Source organism: Petromyzon marinus, chromosome 33 (genome assembly GCF_048934315.1).
Source record: "Petromyzon marinus isolate PM22_M1 ecotype Great Lakes invasive population chromosome 33, UKy_Petmar_22M1.pri1.0, whole genome shotgun sequence".
NCBI lineage: Eukaryota > Metazoa > Chordata > Hyperoartia > Petromyzontiformes > Petromyzontidae > Petromyzon > Petromyzon marinus.
Window position 1 is genome coordinate 12,501,231 of NC_133699.1, and position 26,705 is coordinate 12,527,935.

At 47.6% G+C, this 26,705-nt stretch overlaps 2 protein-coding genes across 7 annotated transcripts in view; one reads left to right on the forward strand and one right to left on the reverse strand.

Annotated features, from left to right (window-relative positions):
• The window catches only part of LOC116948484 (deubiquitinase DESI2-like), a 50,064-nt gene extending 38,327 nt beyond the window's left edge, over window positions 1-11,737 (forward strand). For both annotated transcript variants that reach the window (XM_032965199.2, XM_032965200.2), the window contains 3 exons: window positions 223-316; window positions 505-646; window positions 4,056-11,737. In XM_032965199.2, the coding sequence (XP_032821090.2) occupies window positions 223-316; window positions 505-646; window positions 4,056-4,481 (662 nt within the window). In that variant the 3' untranslated portion in view covers window positions 4,482-11,737. The remainder of the gene's footprint in view (window positions 1-222; window positions 317-504; window positions 647-4,055) is intronic.
• Window positions 10,105-25,098, reverse strand: CCDC97 (coiled-coil domain containing 97). Of its 5 annotated transcripts, none has more exons than XM_076071550.1 (7): window positions 24,826-25,098; window positions 21,621-22,274; window positions 19,601-19,810; window positions 17,422-17,522; window positions 14,978-15,125; window positions 12,202-12,287; window positions 10,105-11,651 (listed from the first exon to the last, which is right to left on the reverse strand). In XM_076071550.1, exons 1-6 carry the CDS (start codon window positions 24,918-24,920, stop codon window positions 12,206-12,208), a joined length of 1,290 nt encoding a protein of 429 aa, XP_075927665.1. In that variant the 5' UTR covers window positions 24,921-25,098; the 3' UTR covers window positions 10,105-11,651; window positions 12,202-12,205. The 5 variants fall into 5 exon arrangements, with proteins under 5 accessions (XP_075927665.1, XP_032821089.2, XP_032821087.1 ...); XM_032965198.2 differs by having other exon boundaries at window positions 12,196-12,287; window positions 24,826-25,095; XM_032965196.2 differs by lacking the exon at window positions 24,826-25,098 and adding an exon at window positions 24,424-24,819 and having other exon boundaries at window positions 12,196-12,287.
• Window positions 25,099-26,705: the final 1,607 nt, after the last annotated feature.

Genomic DNA, 26,705 nt, shown 5'->3' on the forward strand with positions numbered 1-26,705 from the left:
GGCAATCGTGGTAAAAAAAAAATTGTCGAGTTTGAAAATTGCCCGCCAAATTCCATAATTGGGTAAAACCACGTGGCGACATGGCCCCCCTACGGTGAAACTCTCGTGGTTTAGAATCGTCCGCGAAACAACGGCGCGGTCCTTCGCGCCACGGGAACGGCGTGGCGCGGCCACCACCCGCACTCGCGATTTGACTCCCGACGTCTCCGTATGCGGGTGCAGAGTTTGCGTACGGGGGCCACCCGTACCCATTCAGCGGCGTGTTCGAGATCGTTCCTGGAGACGTCGCAGAGCTGGGGGAGACGTTCAAGTTCAAGTGAGCAGCTCCCCACGCTCCTACACACAATGCCACGTGGTCAATCCAGTAAGCACCATGACCAGGGCCCGATTTAGCAGGGGTGATGGGTTATCCAGTGGTGTGGATTTATCCGTCTCATTCAAGCAACAGCACGTACCGTGGACACGCACGTGTGGCCCACCGACCGCCGTCCTCTCGCTCCCCAGGGAGGCGATCATGCTGGGCACCACCGACTTTGCGGAGGAGGACGTCGCCCAGATTGTGGAGGAGCTGGGCAAGGACTTCAAAGGCAACGCCTACCACCTCATCAACAAGAACTGCAACCACTTTACCGCCGGCCTGGCCGAGGTGCGCGGCGACCCCCGTTGGTCGAGTGTGTTTATGTATTATTTATACATCACGGTCGCTGCGCACAGTTGCCCAAAGGCCCAAATACCAAGCATCCGGCAACCAAACGCCGCTATTGCAGTAGTAATACGTAAAGAGTCTGCACGCTACTTGGATCGAGCGAGGTTTGAAGCGCTTTGGGAGACGCGACGATGCAAGGGAACGTGAAAGTCGAGCAGTGCGAGGGAAGACGCCGTAAGAGAAGTACGTACGTACGTACGTTGAACTTCTTTCGCAGGAAAGTACTCATCAGAAGTGCTGTGACCTGCAGCGTGGCGGTTGAACACAAGAGTCTGGTAAGACGGTGGCCCATGGAGCTCATGATGGACCGCTGTGTTCGAGTTGTACCAGCTGACATCGTGTAGGTGGTGAACGTCTCATTAGCACCTCCCTGCCACCTGGCCCTGCCTGGCCCCCGGAGCCAGATTGAGACCAGCAGCGCATCACCATTTTGGTGTTCGTGCTTGGTAAGTCAAACAGCCAGTGGGAGGGGAAAAAAAAACACACGAGGAACCCTGGGCTGGCTCGGCATGGATGTGCCAGTGGAGAATGGGCGGGGTTGGTTGGACACCACGCGGTTGAGAGCCACGGCGACTCATGAAGTAGTAGAGCAAGTGGGCTGTTAACCCTTTCCCATTCCGATGACGAACACGTACATACGTGTACGTACGCTTTACTTGCGATTCTGGAATCGGAAGGAAAAGGTCATGCGGGGAGGACGCGTGGCACAGTTTGGCAGCAGCTTTCGTAGAGTGCGGTCTGGGGACGCCACAGTTCTCTGTGCTGAGTACAACGTCTTTAAAAACAACAACGCTACGCCTCCCTCAGTAAATCAACGCTGAGCCGCACGTGCGTTCCGAGATTCGCCGGTGAACGGTGACACCTGCCCTGTGGCTTGCAGTCGTCATCGGAACGGGAAAGAGTTGCAATGTACGTAGCTGCCATTTGTTTTCCGCGCACTCTGGGCACTCCATTCCTTTGCACGTCACCAAAAACCATCCCAAGCAGTGGCCACTTGCAAAAAAAAAACTTCTTGGAACTCGTTGGCGCAGTGAATCCTTCCTGTGGCGGAGGCGTTTGAAACGTCAACGAATTTGCGATTCACAATTTGGGATGGGGGAAGGCGTCGCTCCTCTAAGCTGATTAACACAGCTGACCACAGCCATCCCTCTTGAAAAGTCAAAACTGCAATAGTAAATTAGTAATACGAGCCTGCTTTACGTAAATCCATCTGAGTTATTTCAGCTCCCCCCCCCCCATCGATTTATAAGCAGCGCACCTCTTGGTTTCTGTGCATGTTAATTTAAGCGGGGGCGGGAAAAGGCAGAGAGAGAGGGAACGTCATTAAAAATGTAACGCTTCTCAGTTCCGCCACGCATTAATGTTTTAGCTGCTGCTTCCCAAAAAAATATTGAACCAATCGGACAAATTTGTTGAGGGTAAGATGTGCTGTTCGTTAAACTTTTCTGTGTGCACTGTATTTTGTGGAGAGAAATGAAAGGTTAGTTTACAATGTGCTGACACTTTAGGTGGTTATGCACTCTCTCATCATCATTAGCCATGATCAATCCACTGCTGGATGAAGGGCTTCCTCCCCAAGCCGTCTCTATCCATAGTGGTCCTGTGTTGTAACCAATGACCGAGCTCCTGCACGAGAGAATATTTTTATTGCTTCCACCTATGCGGTCGATGTCCTCCCAGGCGCGGTCCATCCTTTGGCTGCCACTCCATCATTAGATTCGACTAACGTGTGCTGTCACAGTGGCGAGATGTTAACTACTTCGCCTGGCATGCAGGAGGTCGTGGGGTTCGATCCCGACCCTGATGCCTGTATATTTGGAGTTTGTGTGTCTCTCTCTCACTGTGGTAGAATCAACAAGCGTTTAGAGTTATTTGGCTGCTATACATTTAAACGTGAGCTATCATTTGTGGCCAGGTCGCTTCCAAAAAAGAGCTATACGGAAATAAGTCGGTGCGCCTTGGTAAAATGACATAAAAAATAGTGAAGTTTAGTCTCGACTAACGGCCATCGTGCCCTCCTAGCAAAGTGCCCGGCCCGAGCCCCATCTTATTTTCTTAACAGTCAATACGTACGATGTCTCGAACTTGCATACGTTCTCCAAATCAAACTCTACACCATGCTACACTGGCCCAATTAATCGGACAGTAAATACCCACAAAACAGAGGGTATATGCGGGGGGTGGGGGGGGGTCTTCCAAGTTTGCCTTCTGCTGTGATATGGGGGGAGGGTGGGTTGAGACCAGGCAGCAGATGGCCACGTGTTCCTGCCTGCGGGGTTGTCAGCCGACCCTCCCGCTCATACCTCACATGAACTAAAAACAATCTCAAGAGTCCGCTAAAATGAGCGTTTGTAACACCGATCCTTTGGTTAGTGCCCTTGAGCAAGTATTGGAAATTGCACGTTCCCATTACAGGGGCCAGTCAATTTCCAAAGTGGGTACGAAGCGGGTGCCCGTGTTGTCGGCTCTGGAAGTGGCCGGGGTGGCTCACGGGGCCGGTCGCCTAGCCGGCACTGCCGCGATCTCGGGTTCAAGCAGTGGGCGGGTTTCAAACGGCAACGTCCAGCGTGGCGAGTGTGATAGTCTCAACTTGCTCACCATCGCCCGCACGCAAACATTGTCACGACAGTGGAGCTCGGTTAACGCAGCGGCTACGAGCGATACGATGCTGGTGGCCGGGTTGCCGTGCAACAGCGAACGTCTCCGCGCCGTGGTGCACCGCTTACTGCACACGCTCCAAAAAGGACGTGTCTTTTGGCCCGTGGCTTCACGCTGATAACTGCAATGTGATTGGCGTTAAAAAGAAAAAGATCACCTCTGCAGGAATGATGGCCAAATTCAAAACCATCCACTGAAATTTTCACGACCTTCAAATGAACAATAGCAAAGTGCGCTTGGTATTTGCTCCACTATGAGGTCGAAAGGCGATCGTGAGGGCGCTATGTTTTACAGGCGAGTCCAGTCTGCCAATTAAGCGGCGACGTTGCGATGTGGTTTTACCCAACGTAAGTAATTTGTAACGTAAAACATTTGGACCATGACGCCGCCAACACATGGGGCCTACTCTTTTTGCGAATGATGCCACGGGATATTTAATGTCCACTGCGAATGTATGAATGCATGTTGAGCTTATTTCGCGCCGTACGCAGCTAACCGTGCTAATCGGAGGTGAAGCGGTACGGGGTGCATGTTTATTGTTAATACCCCCGCAGCATTGACCAGGGTGGCGGCCTGGCACGAACCGCGAACGTCTGCAACAGCGCTGTTCGCTGCGGTCCGATGCTCGAAGCCTCTAATGGCATTCACCGTCAAAACCGGTCCCATGCGGGACCTCTGCGCGCGCGTGCAGATCCTGTGCGGCAGGGAGATCCCGCGCTGGGTCAACCGCCTGGCGCACGTGAGCTCCTGCATCCCCTTCCTGCGCAGCCTCCTGCCCCGCGAGTGGCTGATGCCGGCCGCACTGCAGAGCAGCCTCTCGCGCTCGCAGCTGTGCTCCGAGTCGAGCTCCGGCCACACGCCGCCCCCGCCGCCGGCAGCGCCGCACCCGGGGCACCGCGGCGAGCCGCATGCCGGCGCCACAGCCGGCGCCACCGCCGGCGCCGCCACGGCCTTCGCATTCCCTCCGCCGTCGGCGCCGTCGTCGGCGTCGTCGTCGTCGGCGGCGGGCGCCGGCCACGTGCACTCGCAGGCCGGGCATCGCCACGCGCACCCCACGGGAAGCGGCAACCAGGGAGGCTCGGGCAGCAGCCGCTCGTACCGCCAGACAAGGGTGTAGGGTCAGGGTTTGATCTGCGTCGCGGCGGTGGAGTCGGGGTTCCCTCCGCGGACGCGGTTCTCTGCGATTTAAACCCCGGGATTTTGTGAGCTATGCGCCAGCCCTGCGCTGCCGTTCACGCCAAACGAGTCGGAGTCTCAACGGTCAACCGAGCGTGGGGCAGCGTGCACCTCTGTTGGAGGTCCAAAGCCGGTGTTTGAAACTCAGCATTGCGACGGCGGGAGGCAGCCCCCTGCTGCGGTGTCAGGTTCGAAGCGGGCACAGGGAAGAGCCCCAGCTAGAGTTCTTTGTGTCGAAATGCCGAAGCGATGCGACCAGAGGCAGTCGGAACGCAGTGACGAACCGAGCCCACGGAGTCAAACCGTTCCCCGCGCAGATGGAACACAAATAGGGTCTGGGCATCATCTTCGATTTTCCAGTGCCATCTGAGTAATATGGACCTCTTTCACCACTTGGGACGTAGAGTGATGTTTTTTTATCTTACATTTCCTAAAAAGCGCCGCTGGCACCAAAAGAAAGCCAATTTGTGATCTGTTTTGCAGAGATTACCGCAAAACCTGTGCAGTATGCGTGCTTATGACACCTTACAGTGGGACTCTCCAACAATGAATTTCAAGAACGACTCAATTTCTAACCACTGTGGAGTGAATTGGAATCTTAAATGCCTTCAAGAAGCACGAGTGGCAAGAATCAGTCGCATGCAATGTTGACGAACAGAAACGAATCTGTTCCTACGCGCACGATTCCACGCGCGTATCGTCACCGAAATTATTTCAATCCATTGTACTTAATGCATCGTTAGATGCTTAAAATTGTAGGGTTTATCTACTTTTAATACGAATCTACTGTGTGCAAAGCAGAGGAATAGTAACAAACAAAAATGCAGAGCGGTGTCTGAACTCATTAGTCAAGGGGTGGCTGGGTGGTCTGGCAGAAATTAACCCATTCACCACTTAAGCTGCTTTACTGCTTTTTGTCTTTCGTTTGTTGCCCTTCCCCCGCACCTTCCACAAGCACGGTTGCATGCATGCATGCATGTTGAACTTCTTTCGCACTGAACGTCGCCAACCGTGCTCATCAGAGGTGTGTGGAAGGACGTCAAACTTACACACAGAAAAGAGTTCTGAAGAAAATCGTTTTTTCAGTCGATATTTAAAGTCGCACAGCTCCTGTGGTTGGCTACGTGAAGTGCTAATTAAGTTCAACATATATACATACATACAAGCTCTACCGGTCACAATTCTGGACCGAGATGTAGTGGGAACCTACAGGTACGATGATAATGACAGCACACTGCAATGACATCGTCCCAATTCAACAGTGACCTTAAGCTCACGTTATTGTCCTGGTTAAACAGGGTGATCCATTTAAATATACCCATCTAAAACAATAGGTAGAATTTATACGAAAAAGCGACGTTGTCATTCAAAGCGTCCGCACGTCTCCGGCAGATCCAAGTGCGCTCTTCACATCCTGTAACACTCTCCCGAAGCACTCCGTACAACATAGCCACCAATTCAAATCTAGAAATGAGCACAGGCCGGGGCAGACAAACCGGTGTAACACTCGCGGATGCGTATTGCGTGTACAAACGCCTTCAGCCCTTATGCGAAACCACCAGTTCCAAAAGAACTGCACGCGTACGGTTGTGCTCGACCACCAATTAAAATTCCGGCCGCATTTCTCCCCAGCGTCGTTGAGCTTCTGTGGGCGCAATGCGCATCTTCACGCGTGTTGTGAAGACACAGATGCTGTGATTTGCTCAACATTTAATGATGCGAAGGCCGAGGTGACACCACCGCTCCCCACACCCTCACACCCACGCAGGGGCCTTTGATGCGACCACACAAGGAAACATAAAAAGCCAGTGGGGTTACATCGGGCGAAGCGCGTGGGCCATCCAATTGTCCCACCAGGGCCAATCCACCAGACAGGACGTCTCTTATAACCCAATCACGTAGATTGCACGAGACCAGTCCTTAGAATTTAGTGGGGATATCTATACATGGAATAACACCGCACCTCCGATTAGCCTGGTTGGCTACGTACGGTGCGAAATAAGTTCAACGTACACACCGTGTGTGTGGGTGTCAAGTATCATGGCCAAATGTGTCTGCGATTAACGAGCTGGTCCAGAAGATTGCGTTGCGGGGCCATCTTCCAAACGAGTCGCGTGTTTGCTCAGTGGCGCGACACCGATCGTTTAAATCATGAGACGTTTCGTTTTTTTCTTAAGCTCAGACAGTAACTACCTCTAAGCAGGCAAACCCTTTCAAGTTGCCTTCCGCTGCGTGCTCCGCTTCAGACTAAAACCTGCGGCACGCTCGCGCATTGGACCGGTTACAGATGGCCAATTGCCTTTCCAAGATGCCAAGTTTAACTATTTTAGCAAAATTTTCTCGGCGTAGCTGGTGGGAAGAGCAGATTCCCCCCCCCCCCCCCCCCCCCGTTGAATTTTTGCTCCCTTTGTACATCTGCCACCACTCGTGCGTAGATTCTTAACGTATTTATCTTTACACCTTAACCCCCCCCCCCCCGTTTTGTGTCGTGCAACTTTGGGACGGGGCCAATCCAAACTGCAAAGAGCATTATTGATCGGAGGCTTTGTGATCTAGCTAAAAAAATATAATCAGATTTGATATTCTCCTTTTAGGGTTTTTTTCCCTTCTAAAAAAAAAGCTCGCGTGGGGATAGAAAGGAGTGGCGGCACTGAGCCAACGTGAATTAAGTAATAGACTCGGTGCACGCGCGTGTGCAGTGACTGGTGCACTGCATTAACATCCCAGCAACTCCCCCCCCACCACCACCTATTCTGCTGCAGGCTGTGTGCACACCGGAGCTAAATGCTGCCTCGCTCCCTCCTTTTGTATAAAAGTGGATCCAAAAATATACAAACCATTTGTACAACCCGGTTAACTAAAGCCGGCGACATGGACAGTTTATGGGAAATGTTCTGAATTTTTTTTACACCACGGTTCCCTTATAACCATTATCCAAAAAGATTATTTAACCGACTATACAGCAGTGCCACCCCGCTCGGTTGGATTTACGGCGGGGGTAGTGATGATGATGGTGTACAGATCTGAATGGAACCTTCCAGGGCACTCATCTTTCGAGAGCCCCTTGGCACGTGTGTGTCCCTCCCGCTCCCCCTCCCCCCAGAGGAGTCCCATGCTTGGCAGGGTCCGAAACTGGAAGCAAAAACTTCTGATACGACACTCTCTCCTCTGTTGTGATTTATTTTTAGCCACCGTGGAACGGTTTGCTAAAACGCTTCATGAAAGAGGCCAGGCTGCAACAGTTGGTGGACGCACAGTGTGAAGAGCACAGACCTTTGCCTTTACACACATATATATAAAACGTCGGTTGTGTTGCTGATTTCCAAGGCGAGCTGCGATATTTAAAAAAAAGAGTTGGGCTGCCCGGTCTCTGGCTCACACAGCTGCCTGTCCAAACGAATGCCACAGGGTAATGCGCATAGATTTCTGGCAGCCTAAGTGCATCGAAAGCCATAACTTACATTCAGGCAGTCTTGGATTCGAGGCCCAAATGAGACGATATCATTTAATGTGAATGATGAAAGCCAAAAGGCCAAGGCCGAAAGCCACAACATCGAGACTGGCATAGCTACAATGCCAAGCCCAGGCCGATGCCGGGAGTTGTTTAGGTCAAGGCCAGTGTCAAGGCGGGATCGTCTAGGCCGAGGCCACTGTAAAGGATGTAGCCTCTTAGACAAAGTCCTTGCACCGAGGCCACACCGCTGAGAGAATAGCCTCGTGCCTGAGTTGAGGCTGAGGGCTGGTCTCGAGGATCCAAGGCTGCCTAAAAGTTCAGTCCATCTCTTTACAAGTCATTCGGCATAGACCTAAAATAGCAGTGACGAGATACACAATTAGACCAGCAGGACTGCTTTCTACTTGTTAACATTTTGAAAAATATTGGTGGAAATTTTTATCGTATAATTGTTCTGCTTTCATTTCTTTTACAAATGACATACAGCAGATACTTGTTGATCCTGACACGGCTAATATGGATGGCTCTTCGAAGTCCATCGTTTGGAACACGAATGCAAACGCGTCGAAATAATATTTTTCAACAAAGATGCCTTCACTGTACTCTTTGGTTCTTTCGGTAAAGTCACGTAGGTAGAAAAATAAAATAAAACAAAAAATAATATATCATGTGACTTTACCGAAAGAATCAGAGTATGGATTTCTGCAGTCACAAAAGCTTCAAATCAAGATTGCCTTCACTGCACGTGTTCCATTCCACTGAGAATACTTGAGATGTCCTCAGGCACTTGCTCCTGTCTGCCCTGTTGTTAGTCGATTTAACAGAAGGCATTTACAGCCTTAGCCTTGTATGAATCCAGGTCAGCGTGTACGGCAAGGAGTGGTTATTGCATTGTCGTGTGACACTCTCACCGAGCACGGCGAAATTACCTTACGGCATTCTGCATGGCGGACAGCGCCAGAACATTCTAGCTTGTCCCAACTACATCTACACCAAGGCCTGCATGGTCTGTAAGTTGAACGGTCTGTTGTTCTGGGTAATCGGTGTGTGCAAACTTTTGGTCACTCAGAACAGACCATGGAACGTATAACGCCTCAATAGCTGATTCACAAGTACTAAGAAGGCATCATCGGTGCGATACGCCACTTCTCTCCACTTCAGCCGACAAAATGGTCTGGCTCCCCATCACCTCAATGTCAAATTTACAGCTGTTGCCCTCCACAATACATCATCGGCATGCAGAAGAAGCAGCGGGGCAAGTATTACCCCACCACTCCAGTCCGTGGATTCTGCCTAATTCACTCTTCTGTTGTCTTAAGGGTATCCAGTCCTAATTAGTCTGTGTCAGCAAAAGTCAACAACTGTTCTTTGTGTGTCGTTTGGTTTATGGTTAAAGCCCTGTCAAAAAAAAGAACATGCGCTTAAAAGAAACAAGTTGCAGTTTCTAGTGCAGTCAACCTATGAAACCAGGTCAGTGTGACTCAGCAATAAGTTAAATTTATGTTGTATAAATAACTTTCGAATGTGTTCATATCTTTTGTGTGTGCGGCACGGGTTTGTGTTGGTACGCGTTTTGTGCAATGTATCATTTCACGTCGAGCCGCATTTTGAAATCGGAATACACTTCAAGAGTTAACAAATGAGACAATTAATCTCCCAACTTCAATAAGTTATGCATCAACGAATTAATAAAAGTAAAACAATTTAGCAACCGATTGATATGAAACGCACAATTGTTTAAAAGCAAAGTGCAAGGTGAAATACCGTCAGCTTAAACATTCTAAAAACATTTGGGTCTTTCGGTAGAGTCACGTAAATTAATAAAAATAAAAGAAACAAAAAACCACGACGTTTCGAAATAAACAATCGTCATCCTGATGACGCTCGCTTGTGTTGTGATCGAAACGTCGGAGGTTTTTGTTTATTTTATTTGTACTAATTTGAACCTATTTACGTGACTTTACCGAAAGACCCAAAGAATATGAATTCCCGCAGTCACGAAAGCTTTAAGTCAAGATTCTAAATACATGTTTGTATTAGCAGTAAACATATGATTACAATTACAATGTTTTGATGCTTTAATTGCTCAATTGTCATCACAATATTCCTGTCGAAGTCAAATCCGTTTACCTTTGGCAAACCATTTTATTATTTTCCGTGCAAAACTCAAATGTACATAAACACACCATGAAATTTCATTTTAAAACAATATACATTCATGAAAGAAAGGGAAGAAACATTTCTTAAAACAAATAATTGATGGTCAACAAAAGTAAACGAATCACTCTACAATTTTTAAACCGACGGCCGGTTAGGGTGTAACGAATATTAAGATTGCATTACAAGCGGCAATTTTACTAATTTTGTTTTTATCGAATCTAACATAATTACACTTGTATGAGATATTTACCAGTAGCTTAATGTAGCTGTAGCCCTAAGAGAGGAATCCACAGCGGCACTGTTTTCCCATTGGTCATTTCAAGCCAGCTGATTGCATTGACCCCAGATTGAAAATATTTCGCCAACTCCATCATCATCGTCGCCATGAACAAACACAGCACTTGGAAGGTAGCGTTGGTGGATCGCGCAGAGATCACCACAATCATGGCTGAAAGGTGGCCTGAAAGAGGCGGTATCTCAAATAGGTTGCTGACCTCTTCATGGGGATTCATTGTTGAACGTTATCCTCGCACGGGCATCTTCCAAGTTGCCCCTCTTCATCGAACAACGATGCTCAATGATAAATCGATGCTCAATGATAAATCTATGCTCAATGATAAATCGATGCTCAGTGATAAATCGATGCTCCAATGGTAAATTGGCTAAACATTCCGAATAGGGTCCTTTGAGAAAAATATTGTATTAAACATTTCACAGTTTCCTGGATACATAAAGAACTTATGATAATTAATGAAAAATATATAATCCGGATAATGGTTTGGGCAAAAGAGAGCACCAAGGGAAGTCAGATTGGCACGTGAGTTAGAGACATTATTAATGTGGTGGTGGTGAGAATGTCAAACAATTATATAAATATCTTACCAGTAGCAGATATATAACCATTAAAACGATCATAAAAATATATTGCATCAATTACCAACATACATTCATCACAATATCCTCAAACGAAGCAGTGTTATATGCACTGCAGATGTAATCGTTAAGAGGATGCTGTGGTGAGTGATGCACATGCACAGATGGCTGAGGGCAGGTTACCAAGGCGGAGGTCAGCAACAAAGGGAAAGTTCAAATTCCAGATGGTGGGATACTCTTTAAGTGCACACATTGGAGATCGGGTGTCAACTATTTAACAGCTTCCAGATCTAGTAGAAGGAAGCGATAACAAGGTGTGTTGGCATAAATGGCATTGGCTGGAACGACCTCCCGATGGTGACTTTGAATGAGCGGCGTTTGTTGACCGGCAATGGTGATGAAGTATTTTCAAACCTTGCAGCTCACTACCAGCGCAGTCCCTGCAATCTCACGTGCGGCTACCACAGGCGGCGGTGGCGGAACTTCCCCGTGCCGCGAGGACGCAGGGCGCCCTCGCCTGCTGGAGGCGTCACAGGAATTCTGCGTGCGTGGATCGGAGCCGCCACCCTGAGCTCATAAAGCACCGTGTGCGCACGTCACGCGGTCTTCGAGCCAGGCGGTCCTCTGCGCATTCGGGTGAGACGTGCATACTTAGTGGGGTTGGTGCAAAACCTTTCGTACTTGTACAATAAACCAAACTCTTACTCTGATGTGCCTGCGTGTCCTCTCTTCTCATGTGTATGGTCACGTTACAGCCTGTCTGTCAATCCAGTGCAGGATTAGGGCCTCCCCTTATGCCCTGTGAGGGACATTGGGTCTTACTCATCAGGCAGGTCAGTGCACTTTGGGGAAGGTGGGAAGGGGAGTACAGATCAACAATGTATTTTGCTGCACTGTGCCCTCTAATGCCCAGAATGCCTACTAAGCCTGTGTTTGGTGCAAGGTGGTCACCCATCCAAGCATTATTTAGGCTCAAAGCCTACTTGGCTTCCAGGATCTGTAAAGATTGGAGCATTCTGGGTGATTTAGCCACCAATTCAAAATATACATCCAATCTACACCTGGTTCACACTGTAGCCACAGGGACGGTTATGTCTATTTAACCACTGTTCCCCACACAAGCCTACACACACACACAAGTACATGAGACTGGTGGTCAAATGCTCACCTGCACCTTGTCAGTCTTCGTCAAAGTAGCGGTCCTCCTCGTCCTGCTCTACAATATCCAAGTTGTCGTAGTCTGCATTGTCATCCACAGAGCTGCATCGCACAATCGGAATAATTATTTATCCTGGATGAATCCGATGAGCTACGAAGCTCTTTTTTCACGGATGTCCGGTAGGGGGCGGGTCACAAACATCAATGCGTTGGCCCTCACCAAATCAGCAGCAGTCAAGTCAGATGCATTCCCTGCTCAAGTGAGTAGAGGGCAGCGCTCATCTCTGCTTCGGTGGCACTGCGCCAGTCAGTGGTGTAAATTACACATTCCTACAGTGGGGCCAGTCTCACCGTTGGACATCCACTGTTAATATTTTATTGGGCACAGAGGGCTGATCATGAGCCCAGTTGACCACCGATCCCCAAATGTTTATATTTTGTGTCGTTCAAGGATGTGCTGCTGACTCCTGAAACAACTTCACTGGCCAAAGCCACCCGCCACCAGCCACCCGTGGTTTATTTTTTCATTTATGTGTGGAAGGAGGCAATGCTGGGTGACAAAGAACGTCCTCTCGAATTAAGTGGTGGAAAACAGTGACGAGATGGCCGGGTGGCTCGGTAGATCAGAGCGCTGTGCCGGCGCTCCTGGGAGGCTGGGTTCGCGTCCGGGTTTCAGCCCCGTGTAATTAAACTGGGTTCCCAGGTGTAGCGACTACTTGATGCACTCGACCGGGTCAGCGGTATAACCGTGCACCAAACAATTATTACGAAAAAAGCATAGTTATTTTTTTTTCCACTTAACTTGGGGAAAATTACATTTCTAGAAAAAAATCTATATTACGAATTTCCACGCGACAAGAGTTTCTCTGTAGCAGGGCACGCGGGGAAAGCAGCACACCTAGAACTGTAGATAAGGAGTTCGTGAAAGGTATCTGAGCAGCAGTACTCCTATCTCTCTGGGCTGCTCTCTTAACACAGAGAGATTCAATTACCTATAAAAGGTCTGAGTGGATCCTCTGTTTCATGACAATTTGGCTAAAAATGAAACTATAATGCAATTGGTAACAGAACAATTCACGTAAAAAAACAAATTAAACGACCTTTCTCACTGGTTTTCTATATATACATGGCACACAATGTTGGATATGATAATGTAGTGGTTAGGGCACTGTACTAAAATACACGTGACATGGGTATGACTCCAGGCCATGCACATGCAAGTGGTATTTGAACCACAGCTCTGGCCTCCACTAGGTCGACTCAGCCTAAAATGTTTACCATTCAGTAGATAATGGAAGCTAGGCATGCAGTGAACTGGTCTAGGCCTTAATCTGAGCTCTTGAACAACACGTGCCCCAATAACACTATTGAAATAAATGGCATTTCTTCGTTTTATGCAGCGCAACAGGCTTAAAGGTATAACAAGTGTATTTTTTCTCTTCAAGTAATCATTACACACCTTTCATTTTATACTTTTGGCCGTTGGTTCGATATAGTGAAGCAACAATTTATTATTATTCTATGCGTGTGTGCACGTATGTACATACGGTGCATGATTTATATGAGTAGAAGGAGACATGCAAGCTGTTCATCTTTATAATTGCACATATTTCTCTCTGCATTTACGTCACAATACATCTTTTTTTCCCTCTGCACCCACAGTGCCCGCCCTCCCGCAAAGGTGGAGAGAGAAGTGCCAACATCTAACATGCAGAGCGAGCAGCGCAAGGTCACATGCCATTACCGATGAACATTAAACCTTCAATCGCGGTCTCGTAAATGTTACATAACGGCGACGGTGTGATGTAGAAATTAATGCCTCACACCCATTGAGCGCTAAGAAGGGTCATTATGTCAATCTCGTTGCGAGTGGGAGATAAACAAAACTACTATGATATTACTTTTGTGTAAATCATCCGCCGTCGAATGGAGAATGTAACGACCGTCTTGAGAATGTGTAATGTCCAGCACTGGATCTTGATCAGGGAGATGAATGCCGCCACATTATTTGAGCGTGGAAAGCAATTGGTCAAAAACTTTTTGCAAATTATGTTGGTGATTTCAACATCTCCAACGCTTACAATTAATTTAAGCTTTACCGCTCAACCTTCAAAGACAATTGTCTCCCTGCTCAAACAAGCAATGGGGCAGTGGTCATTCATATCAGGTGGAAGCCCTGAACAAAAATAAGATTTTCCATATTCCCATGGCAGGGACCAGTGTCACCAAAGTGTGACTACTGTTGATTTTTTTTACTAAGCAATACTCACTTTGTTGAGCCTGCAAGGATGATGTGCCGATTAAACCACCTACCTCCGAATAAAGAGGCTCAGTTAAGCTTGAGACTCATGAGGCTTTGGTGGTAAGGTATATAGAAAAAAGGTTAAATATTTTTTTTTCTTTTTCAAGGTAAGACCCACTGAGCTATAATGCTCTTTTTCAGGAGCGACCTGACAACAAATCATAACTCAACGCAGTGGCTTATCACGTGAAAGCTATAGCAGCCAAATACTCTAAACGCACATTTCTAAATGTAGAGTGATAAACCGGAGGATCCAGAGAAGAATCCACCCGACCACAGGGAGAACATGCAAACTCCAAATATACAGCTGGCATCAGGGTCGGGATTGAACCCACGCAATCCTGCATACCAGGCAAGGTAATTAACATCTTGCCATATGATTTAAGGTTGATACTGTCCACCAATGGCAGTGGTGAATCTATCCGTGAAAGCGACCACCGTCTTGATTACCCTGCGTGAATGCAGTTGTGACAGCTCACAGGTGGGTTACCTGTAATCAAAGTCTTGGTCATGTCCGTCTAGAAAGCGGCGATACATGCGGCTCACAAACTCCTCCTTGAGCAGGGCTCGCTCCTCCAACGACACGGCGCCCTCCTCCCTACTGGGGGACCGTCCACACGAGCCCCAGTGCGGCAACCCTACACATGCACACGGCAAAGGGCGGGAGGATGGGGCATGGGGGGGGTTTACAGTCACTCACGCGTCACTCAGGTCGTGAATCGATGATACATTTTTTTAATCTCTTTTTTAAATCAATCAATTATCAATTTCGTACACAGCAGAATCGTAATTGTAATCCAGTGACAACTGAACCGATTTGCAAGTATGAACGACATGGTCCGTTCGCGTGTGACTGGTCAGTGAACAGTCATCATAGGGTACCAGGGGTGGGACTCATTAGAATACCAGGTAAGGCCCACTGAGCTATACAGGTCTTTTTTAGAAGCGACCTGGCTATCACAAATCATAGCTCAACGAAGTGACTAATCACGTGGAAACTTAAAGCAGCCAAATACTCTAAACGCACGTTGAATCTAAATGTGGAGGGAAAAACCGGAGGACCTGGAGAAAGTCACGCGATCACGGGGAGAACACGCAAACTCCAAATATACAGCAGCAGGCGTCAGGGTCGGGATCGAACCCACGACCTCCTGTACACCAGGCGAGGTAGTTAACATCTCCTAGCCACCTTGATGATGATGAGCGAGAGAGACACGCAAACTCCAAATATACAGCAGCAGGCGTCAGGGTCGGGATCGAACCCACAACCTCCTGTACACCAGGCGAGGGAGTTAACATCTCCTAGCCACCGTGATGATGATGATAGAGAGACACGCAAACTCCAAATATACAGCAGCAGGCGTCAGGGTCGGGATCGAACCCACGACCTCCTGTACACCAGGCGAGATAGTTAACATCTCACCACCATCGTGCCCATCATCGCAGAGTATGTCCCAACAGACACAGAAACACACGTACACCGAGCAAGGCTTTTATTCTTTATTGTTAGATATTTCTATTTGTGAAACAAACTGATCGACTGATTTTTTTTCCGTAATAATTTTGCATGAAATTTTTAAATTCACAACCATACTCATGACTATTATTGGAAGTCATTATTTATCACATAAATAATGTACCAATCTTTATTACTATTCATTACAGTCAAAAGACATGCAGGCAAATAGCATCTATTGGCACGATAGCCGGGGGGTTTTTGGAATGATGTAGCAGAGTGAAGGGCTTTTCTTAGAGAATGGCTGAAAGGTTTAATGTGTAATGTTTGTGTGATATTGCATGACCACGGGCAGAGGGGACATGTCAACACGGTAAATTATTATCAAAGCTTAACACGACACGAACAATGTGTATCCCATTAATATCAAACTACATATGAGAAATATGATCCACTCGTGTATGTTTTAATATTTTATGTTTTGTGATTCATACGTATAAATAAGAAGAATAATGCATTTTCTTCACTGATTTGTCATTTATTTTTGCTGGAAACGTCTAATCATTGATTTTTTTTACTTATCCGGAACAGCCTCGATGAGTCTTAACATTGCATTTCAAGAGTGTTGTGTGCATTGGGATGTTTGGCTAATTCCATCACTGTGGGAGGACACCGGGGTACGTAGAGAAAACCAAGGCACATGAGGGGTCAATACTCACAATGAAAACAGATTTAACAACGCACTGCTGCACTGCCATCTCCTGGACATCTTACAGCCCAAGCTGACAAAACCTGGTCATCATCATCATCATCGTCACGATCCATGGGCAGATAGTCCGTAGGTGTCCACTGCACATGTCGTCAGTTGTGTACGCCTCCCTCTGTCTTGTGCTAATATGCTCAAGTAGTGCCACATCATTCTGGCACCAATCTCTGATGTTGTCTTCAAGCCATTCTCTGCCAAGTCTTCCTCTCTCTTTCCGTTTCCTTCCATTTTTCCGAGCAACACACTTTTCATTTTCCTGCTGTTGTTCATCCTGCATATGTGTCCAAATAGTGTCAGTTTCCTACTTATCACTGCCTCACAAAACCTGGTACTGCTTGGCAATTTCCCATCCAAGTGCTATCCAGGCTCAACCCTGCTTTATTTAAAAAATCTGATGAGGCTGGGTGCATATAGGGCGACTTGGTTGTATGCCTGTGAGAAAAGCTGACCTGAGAATAGATTCGATCAGCCCTGTATTGTCATAAATCATTTATAAATTGGTATAGTACAGCCATAATGTGCTTTTAAATTCATTATTCCTTTCTGGGAAAATGACTGATAGTATGTGCTGCATGTGGTCGATGATACGGATAGCCTGTGTAGGCACCTCATTACCCTCTGGTTGGCATCTCGTGCACACAATGGCTCAATCTCATAAAAAGAGCTTTTGGAATGAGCGCAGTGATGCAATGATGCTCATGATTGAACATACCTTGATTCGGCCTGGCTTCTCTCTGGTCCATGTCATTTTCATCGTCACTATCCTCTTCCTCCTCCTCCATGTCATCCTCCGCATCCTGCTGCTGCTGAAGTCTGTGGAGCACCGAGTAGGGACACACCAAGGTCAGAGTATCACCCACCCAGGTAGTTACCTATATACCTGCTCAGCTACCTGCCTACACACCTGTAAACTCACTCACCAACCAACCATTCTGATTATTTGCCAACATATCTACTTACAAAACAAACGACCAACTCACCAATTTGGCCAGCTGTTTACCATCCCATTTACTTAGTTACCTGACGAACAAATTACTCACCCTGAAACATCACAATATACCAATCTACCCATTTACTTACAAAAATTAGGCAGTCAAGTAATTAGTTGTCCACGCATCCACCTGCAATGTTGCCTAAGTAAAACACCCACTCACCCATCGACTCACTAACCTAATTATGTACTTATGCACAACACCAATTCAGCTACATAGAAACACAACCCCCACTTACTCATCAATCCAGATACAGTAAAACCTTGGGATTGCGAGCATAATTCGTTCCGGAAACGTGTTTGTAATCCAAAGCACTCGTATATCAGTTGTGATCACGTGACGCTCGGCAGACAAAGCGTATATACGTACTACTCGTATTACAAGACCTCGCTCGTTTATCAAATTAATATTTATTTAAAAATTTTGCTCGTCTTGCAAAACACTCGCAGACCAAGTTACTCGCAATCCAAGGTTTTACTGTACTTATGTATAAATGTACTCAATCATATATCCTCCCACTAACCAGAATCAGAAGTTGATTTCACGAGTAAAGCCCATTCAGTTAAAAAACTCTACTGCATGGGTGACTCAGTTGGTAGACACCATCAAGGCACCCACCTAAGTACCTAATCATCCACCTGGCAATTTACCCACTCACCTATAAAACTACCCAATCTACCAGACAAATCAACTACATAGCCACCCAACAATCAATATACCCACACACCCAACTGATTACCCACTCACCTACCCAGCTACTTATAAACTTACCTAAAAATCCACTTACACATCAACTCGACTCAACCGGCTGCATACCCACTAACCTACCTACCTGAACTGTTTGCACAGTCACATAGTCACTTTAAGATGTTTTTCTTGTTCGTGTTTTTTTTGTTTGTTTGTTGTGGTTGCACCCGATTCAAGAGCCGAATGGCTCACAGGGCTATACCAAAATAAACTGAAACTGATTCCTCCAGCCATGTTGAGGACTTGGAACACAGAACTGTTTAGTCCCCTCCGAACTGTGTTCAACCACCACACTGCAGGTCACAACACTTTTCTTCGTGCTTGGTTCTTCCCTCGCAATTCTCGACACTGGAATTCCCTCCCATCATCTCCTTTCCCAAGCTCATATTACCTTGCTCAATTTTTTAATTGTGTCAATGCTTATCTATTACATGTTTGACAGTGCTGTCGGTAGCAGTTTGACGTTTTGGTCCTTTGGGCCTGTGCGCAGAAATTGTTTAACCCTTTCCCGTTCTGATTAAGTACGTGTTCTATGATGTACGTGTACATCATCAGAATGGAATCGGAAGAAAAACTAATTCCTTTGTCAAGGCGCTCTGTTTCTTCTCACACAGCTTAAAGGTCGCGGTCTGAGCTTGGCTGTGTTCGCTCCAGCGCTGTCCTCCAGACAGTCTCGTCCCTTCACCTGATGAAGGCCGCGTGTGTTGTGGCCGAAACGTCGTGAGAATTTTATTGTGTTATTTTATTTTATCAATTTATTATTTTATTCTCATTCTACGTGACTTTACCGAAAGAACCAAAAAAAGATTAATCCTTGCAGTCACGAAAGCTTTAAATCGAAATAAAATAAAAGAAGTTTATCGGTACCGAGGCTCCCACGAGGCTACATGGGAGGGCGTGGCACAGTTTGGCACCAGCTATCAGAGGGCTATCATGTCGCTACGGTTCTCTGCGGCGAGTACAATGTCTTTAAAGACAACGGCGCTATGCTAAATCCGCTTGCGCGTTCTGAGATTGAGGTGAACAGGACCCACCCTGCAACTTGCAGTCGTCTTATGAACGGGAAAGGCTTAACGTGAAATCATCACCCTCCGTTGCGCACACCGGTGACAGTCAGGTGCTGCCGCCACCACCACCACCACCACCCCTCACCTGCGCCGGAGCTCCACTTCCTGGTGGACGTCGATGAGGACGTCGGCAAGAGACTCCGGGGTGCCAGTCGCGATGCTGCGGCGTGCCAGCACTTCCTCCTCGGACAGGAAGCGGCCAATGCACTGCTCGTAGAGCAGGGGGTCGCGCGCGCGCATGCACTCCTCGCTGAAGTACTCACCCGCGTTTACGAGCTCGCGCAGTGCCGCGAACCTGCAGGGTGTGGCATGGGGATTACACAATTAGCGGAAGCCGGCGACACCTGCTCACCATAACGTACGTCCGTATGTATGTATGTTGAACTTCTGCACTGTACGTAGCCAACCGTGCTAATCGGAGGTACGGGGGAAGGACAACAAACTAAACACATCAACAAGCAGTTATAAATAAATGAGTTGTTAATCAATATTTAAAAGTACATAGCTCCAGTGGCTTCCTAAAACCACTTGGAGCTGCACGTCACCTCCCCGTGGGTTTTAGGGTCACAGCGAGCGTGGATGTTGCCGGTGACTTAAAAAATCCAGCCAAATTCGCTCATTGGCAGCGATTCACAAACTCAGCTCCTTGTGCTCTATCACTGGTTGTAAAAAGGTTGTCTGGGACTGACTGCCTCCTCAATTCAAATATCTTCCTTTGCAGCACTGGTGTAATGCAATGTGATATTTTATATGGCTGTTACCCTTTTTATCTTTACTGCCACTCATTTTCCTAGCCTCATTTTTGTCCTTTCAGTCACATTTTTCCAGATGTGGTTGCATTCAGATGCATTCCATATTCAAACTGTTTCTCTCCAAACCTCTTGAAGAGTCTCGGTTTTCTTTCCTCACACGACGATTTCATCCACAACCAAAAATCAAAAGGGGCAATAGAAAAAGTACTAAAATAACGATACGTAAACAACGGTTGACAATAGTCTTAGTTTTTTCGGTAAAGTCACGTTGAAGGGAAACAACAAAACAATAAAATATATATAAAACAATAAAAAAAATAACTTTAAATCAAAACGGTTGACAAGTTGAATTATTGTAATAGAGTATTCCGCATGAAAAAAAAGAGTAGAAAAACATTAAAAACAGAAAAGATTCCAGATTTGGAAAATAAAGCATACAGTATTGAAAGACATAAATAGACAAAAGCAAAACAACAGGACACAGAATGGTATACTCCACAGGAGTTATAATGATCCTGCCGTAGAGCGCCAACTACCACGCTGTGCCAATGTGAATGCCGGCTGATGGGAAAGCCAAACCCACAGCCAGCGGCAAAGTATATGAGAGTTGCTGAATGGTGCGAATGCTGCTGCTACCTATTGTCCAGATTACCAAATGAATACAGCAAGTATACTTAACCGGGTCACCACTACCTCTCATGATCCACCAATGTAATAATCCACCTAGCAACTACACATGAACTCATTCATCACTTCATCTCTTGGATGGAGTGTGCGTTCCATTCCTTGGCTGCCACTCCATTATTATTCTTGACAATCACCCATCATCTCTTCAGGCAATGTGTTTAGCATGGGTGGGGGGGGGGACTATACTTCACCACACTTGTAAATGTGTATTGGTGTAAGCTATCCTTCTAATAAGCCTGTTAACTTTTACAAAGAGACACATTTTAATAATTGATGTTAACAAAATGTCCATGTGATGGTCAGCGCAGCTTGAATTGTGTCCTTGCCGACCTGCTTGTTTCACAAGCACTGTCTCTTTTTCAATAATCCTCACTGCTAAACTTTGGAAGCCTTCTCTGTCAGCCCATCTAACTACAACATGTCTGTCTGTCACTCACCATTTTCAAATACACACGATAATTTGAATGTATAAAGTGTCCATATGAAACATCTTTTAGTGCAGGCATCACACTTTTTGTAATGCTCACAATGTGGCTTATGGCTGTGGGTACTTGAACTGGCATGACTGAAAACTTTGGTTCAAATCCAGGTTCCATTAATACCAACAATGAAAAGAACAACACGGCACGGCCAAGTGAACAAATGAGGGAACGAATCAACGGTTACCGCTTATTCCTAATAGCAGTGCCGGCCCTCTGCTCGGTCCTCTTGCGAACGGCCTCCAGGTAGAAGTTCACCAGGTAGGCATCTTCCTCCGTCACATGCTCGAAGCAGCCGAGGTCGCGCACGCTCAGCGCCTCGTGGTAGCGCTCAAGGAAGCGCGCGGGCTGCTCGGCCCACAGCTCGCGGAGGAGCGTCACCTTGTCCTCTGCCGAGAGGTCCGGGTCCCCGCGCTGCTGGCTCTTGACCGGTGCTCCGCTCGCCGCCACCCGCTGCAGCATGCGTGTCACGTCCACGCCCAGAATGTCCAGGGCCTCCAGAGAGTCGCGCGGTACACCGACCACGGGCGGCGGTGGATCGCTTTTGGATACGGGCTGGTCAGCGGAGTCCGAGACCGAGGGAGCATCGTCCTTGGCGTCTGTGAGCGGGGTGTCTGACTGTGCGCTTGTGTGGTCTGGGGAGGCTTCTGACTGGTCCTGAGGTTGTGTGTCAGAGGAAGTCTCTGATAAATGCTGATGGGGGCTCAGAGGGCTGTCTCTGCTGCTGCTACTGTTGCTGCTCTGTGTGTCTTCAGATTGCTGTATATGATGGGAGGTCAGGTTATCCATGCTTCTGTGAGGGTCCTGTTCGTCTGGGGGCTTGTCTTCCTCCAACATTGTGCTGTTTGGAATGACAGTAAAGCACAGGTTTAAGACAAAATCAAGAGATCTGTGCTCAAACAGTCATTGAGTGGTGCTCACCTCAGTTTATTCAGACACTACCACAAATTAAATCCAAACAATACTAATTTCGTCATCTTAACTACCCTGGTGGGATAACAGGCTGAAACAACCCAGAATTGGCAATTATTTTGAAATCAACTCTCCCCTGTAGGCACCAAACAACACTATATGCAGTGCGGTACTGAAATTGCTTGATTCCTGATCAATTTAAAGATACATACTCATACACCACTAAAAATACATACTCCACTAAAAAAAATTGAGAGGAGCGATAGTAAAATATAGAGCAAACATTGTATTTCAAAGTTTCCGCACATCTCCCACAGTATCAATACACTTGATATCTATGAACTCTCCAAATAGACTTACTCCAACATAGCCAATGATTTGCTTATACCATTCAAAAGCTGAAGTCAACAGAAATCACCAGGTATCTATAAACGGATCACCCTGCATGAACGATTTTATATTTTATGCACATTTAAAATTGTACAAAAATTTAAACATTTGTATCACGCACAAGCACATTTCCAATAAAATATCTGGGGCATAACGCAAAATATGAGGATAAAGGCAGCGTCTGTGGTTGTCTAGGCGCACGAGGTGGTGACAATGGGCCAAGCTAAGAGGGCAATTAGTGCCGGTGACGTCTGTGCCATGCGAGCTGCACTTTGAGGCCACGTGAAGCGTTAAAAGGGCCCGCTGGCAAGAGGTCACGGAACAGACCCAGTTGCTGCCACGGGTTGACTGAGATGTCTTTCAGATGCACCAACTTTGCCTCCCCGCTGTGCCAACTTTCATGCGTTTGTTAACCGCCCGGCGCTCCGCTCATTGCTGTGAGCGTCGCTCCTCTGTTCTCGGCTGTTGCTGGAGGGGCGACTTGTCTCCAAATTGCCCGGTAGCAGCAGCGTCCTTCACGAGCCTCCTCCACAGGGGCCGATCTTGACCCCGCTAGTACCAGTCATCGGCAAGATGATGGGCAAAAAAGATGCCCCGTATAGCCTCAACAGATTGTTGGGGCAAGTGCTGTAAGCGAGCACCTATGAAGGCCGGCACCATGGCACACGAGGGGGTTGGGTGGCCAGCACCACGCCCGGCCGCCTTTGTCTCCCCAGTGGCGATGTTTACTACACACCGCGACAGGCACTCATTTGAGGCTGAGTCGACCTAGGGGAGCCTCATGATTGATTCAGATATCGTCACTACCCTGTTTACAAGCATAGTCAAGGTGTCTGTCCAAAGTGATCTCAGTCTCTGAAGGTGTGTGGCCCCGGTTTCAGTTCTGGAAATTCCACACTGCCATGGCGAGAACGAATCCACCCGGGAAATAGCTATTTTCGACGCAGCTGATTTATCGACCCCCGCGTCAGGATGATGGGCTGCGTCACCCGCGGACTGTGCCTGTTGTAGCCTCCTTATATTTGACAATACAATACATCATGCTGGGGGGCTGTCATGTACGATTGTTCTGTCAATTACAGTGATTTTGGTGGGTGGGCGACCTCAATGCACAAACAGGTTGCTGTAGGATTTTTGATTTAAAGCTTTCGTGACTGCAGTAATTCATATTCTTAGCTCTTTCGGTAAAGTCACGTTGAAGGGAAACAATAAAATATTACCGAAAGAGCTAAGGATATAGTTTGCTGTAGGGGCAGCGGGAACGTGGCGGGCAGCAGAGGGCAGTGCAGAATGGGTGTCACTGCACTTCTATGTTCCTCGCCTGCACACACAAGAGACGCACTGACCAGCGTGGTGAAGTATAGTCACGTAACCTACACGGTCCGCACGGCGTAGGGAGGGAGGGGGCTGGCCTTCATCCAGCAGTGGATCAAGCAAATGGGATGTACGTGGACATGGAGTTACAGCGTGCCGACTACACAACAACAACAACACAACCACATGGCCAGGGCGCGTTATATTGTAGACAAACGAACATCGCAATGCTTCATACAATCCACTGACATCCTTCGTTTCCGTAACGACCAGAGACGCGCCACTTTGTTACATATTCAGGTCATCTAATGTAGCCACGCATTTAAAGCTTATTCTTAGACATTTTGAATGATTAAAGTTCCTTTTTTGTTTACCTTCATTCACTACAAGGCCGATAAACCCTCGCATCCACTGCGCCGTTACATTCCGCACAACGGATAGGCAAGCGCACTCATTTTCCGCCTCACGATTCGTCGAACGTGGATCTCTTGGCCAATCGAAACGCGTGCCGCGGTCATCACATGGGGCGTCCGAGCCAATCGAGGTGCCGCACTGTCGACAAGCCGCTTATCCAGACTACGATTTACAATGGCGTGTTGTCTACGTGTGTTGTACTTATCGCGGGTGCGACAAAATTCGCGGGTAAAGACGTCGAAACGTGAACAGATCGTTACGCAGTCTTAACGCCGCCGTTGTTACAGCATTGTTTCCCTGCCGAATGACGGTCAAAATAGGAGATCTGGCCGGGACTGACCTCCGGCATGTGTTCTACGTACTCGGCAGCAGCACGAGACAAAGATCCCCCGTGTAGCCTGCAACAGGCTGCAGGGGCAAGTGCTTTGTCTCCACAGTGGCGATGTTTACTACACATCGCACCGGGTACTCATTTGAGGCTGAGTCAACCTATGGGAGGTCCCGGCAACCGGTTCAGATAATCGTCACTGACGGTGTTGGCCGTGAGCTTGTAGTGAGCACGCTCACTGTACGGAGTTAACACGCTCACTGTACTGAGTTAGCACGCTCACTGTACTGAGTTAGCACGCTCACTGTACTCGGTTAACACGCTCACTGTACTGAGTTAACACGCTCGCTGTACTGAGCTAGCACACTCGCTGTACTGAGTTAGCACGCTCACTGTACTGAGTTAGCACGCTCACTGTACTGAGTTAACACGCTCACTGTACTGAGCTAACACGCTCACTGTACTGAGTTAACACGCTCACTGTACTGAGCTAACACGCTCACTGTACTGAGCTAGCACGCTCACTGTACTGAGCTAACACGCTCACTGTACTGAGTTAACACGCTCACTGTACTGAGCTAACACGCTCACTGTACTGAGCTAACACGCTCACTGTACTGAGCTAACACGCTCACTGTACTGAGTTAACACGCTCACTGGAGCAGCGTTAGAGATAATACCCAGCGAGCATCTTTCATCATCGTCGTCGTGTTCTGTCGAATGCTGGCTGAGGGACTACGTTTGCCACGCCGTGTGTGGCCGTCTGGAACGCTCTTCCGATATTAGGAAGCCATTGGGAGCTGTGCACTTTTATAAATAATCGTCTAGATTGACAAACTCGTTTCTTTAGAGCCGCCTCTCGTGTTTTAGTTGTCATTTCCACCGTCGCGCCTCCGATTAGCACGACTGTTGGCTACGTACGGTGCGAAAGAAGTTCAGCACACGTAGCACACGGTCAGGTCCACCTCTCACTCCTGCACGTAAGCTGATTTTAATTGCTCCATCTCCACGGCAGTCATCCCACGGCATTGCTCCCATTGGGACCATCAGCCCCTCCACTTCGCTCCCAAAGGCCCTACTTCGCCATTCTTTGTCAATGTGGCTCATTCATGATCTATCGGTCGTCCTTTTACCGTCTAGGGCAGGGGTCACCAAACTTTTCTTCACAGTTGGCCGGATAACTGAAAGAATGACGAGCGCGGGCCGCAATAATACATAAATATTTCTGGAGCGTGGGACCTGAGGGCGGGAAAGATGCGTGTTTGTGTGTGTTGCCATAGAAACCATGGTAACGCGTTGCAATGACGTTGCCATGGAGACCATGGTAACGTGTTGCCATGACGTTACCATGGAAACCATGGTAACGTCAGAGCGTAGGCGGAGCTACCACGAGCCGGGGAAGGACTTGGGATGGCGCGAAATAAGCAAACATTAGAATAAACAAGAACATCTAGATACAATCATTTAACATTTAAAATAGTAAATTTAAGGAACATAGCGGTCAGGAGGTCTCCGCACGCGTGAAGATCTCCTAGTATTCTAAACATAAAATTTAAATTGTATCACAACGTCTCGTGTTCCATACGTTTTAGCAACCAAATTAAAGTACCGTCGGCGGGCCTGATGGACTGACGCCGCGGGCCGGATTCGGCCCGCGGGCCGTAGTTTGGTGACCCCTGGTCTAGGGAGTACATTTTTTTATAAGCACGCACCTCGCCCCACGATTCTTTAAGCTCTTCTATTTTATGTAATTGTCCATAATTAACGAAACGAAACTATATATTTGTTTGTATTTTACCTGGTAAGGCTTAGCTTATGCTGTGTTGCTCTTGTCCAGAAGGGACCTGACCACAAATGATAGCTCAACGAAATTGCTCATCGTGTGGACATTTACAGCAGCCGAATACTCTAAAC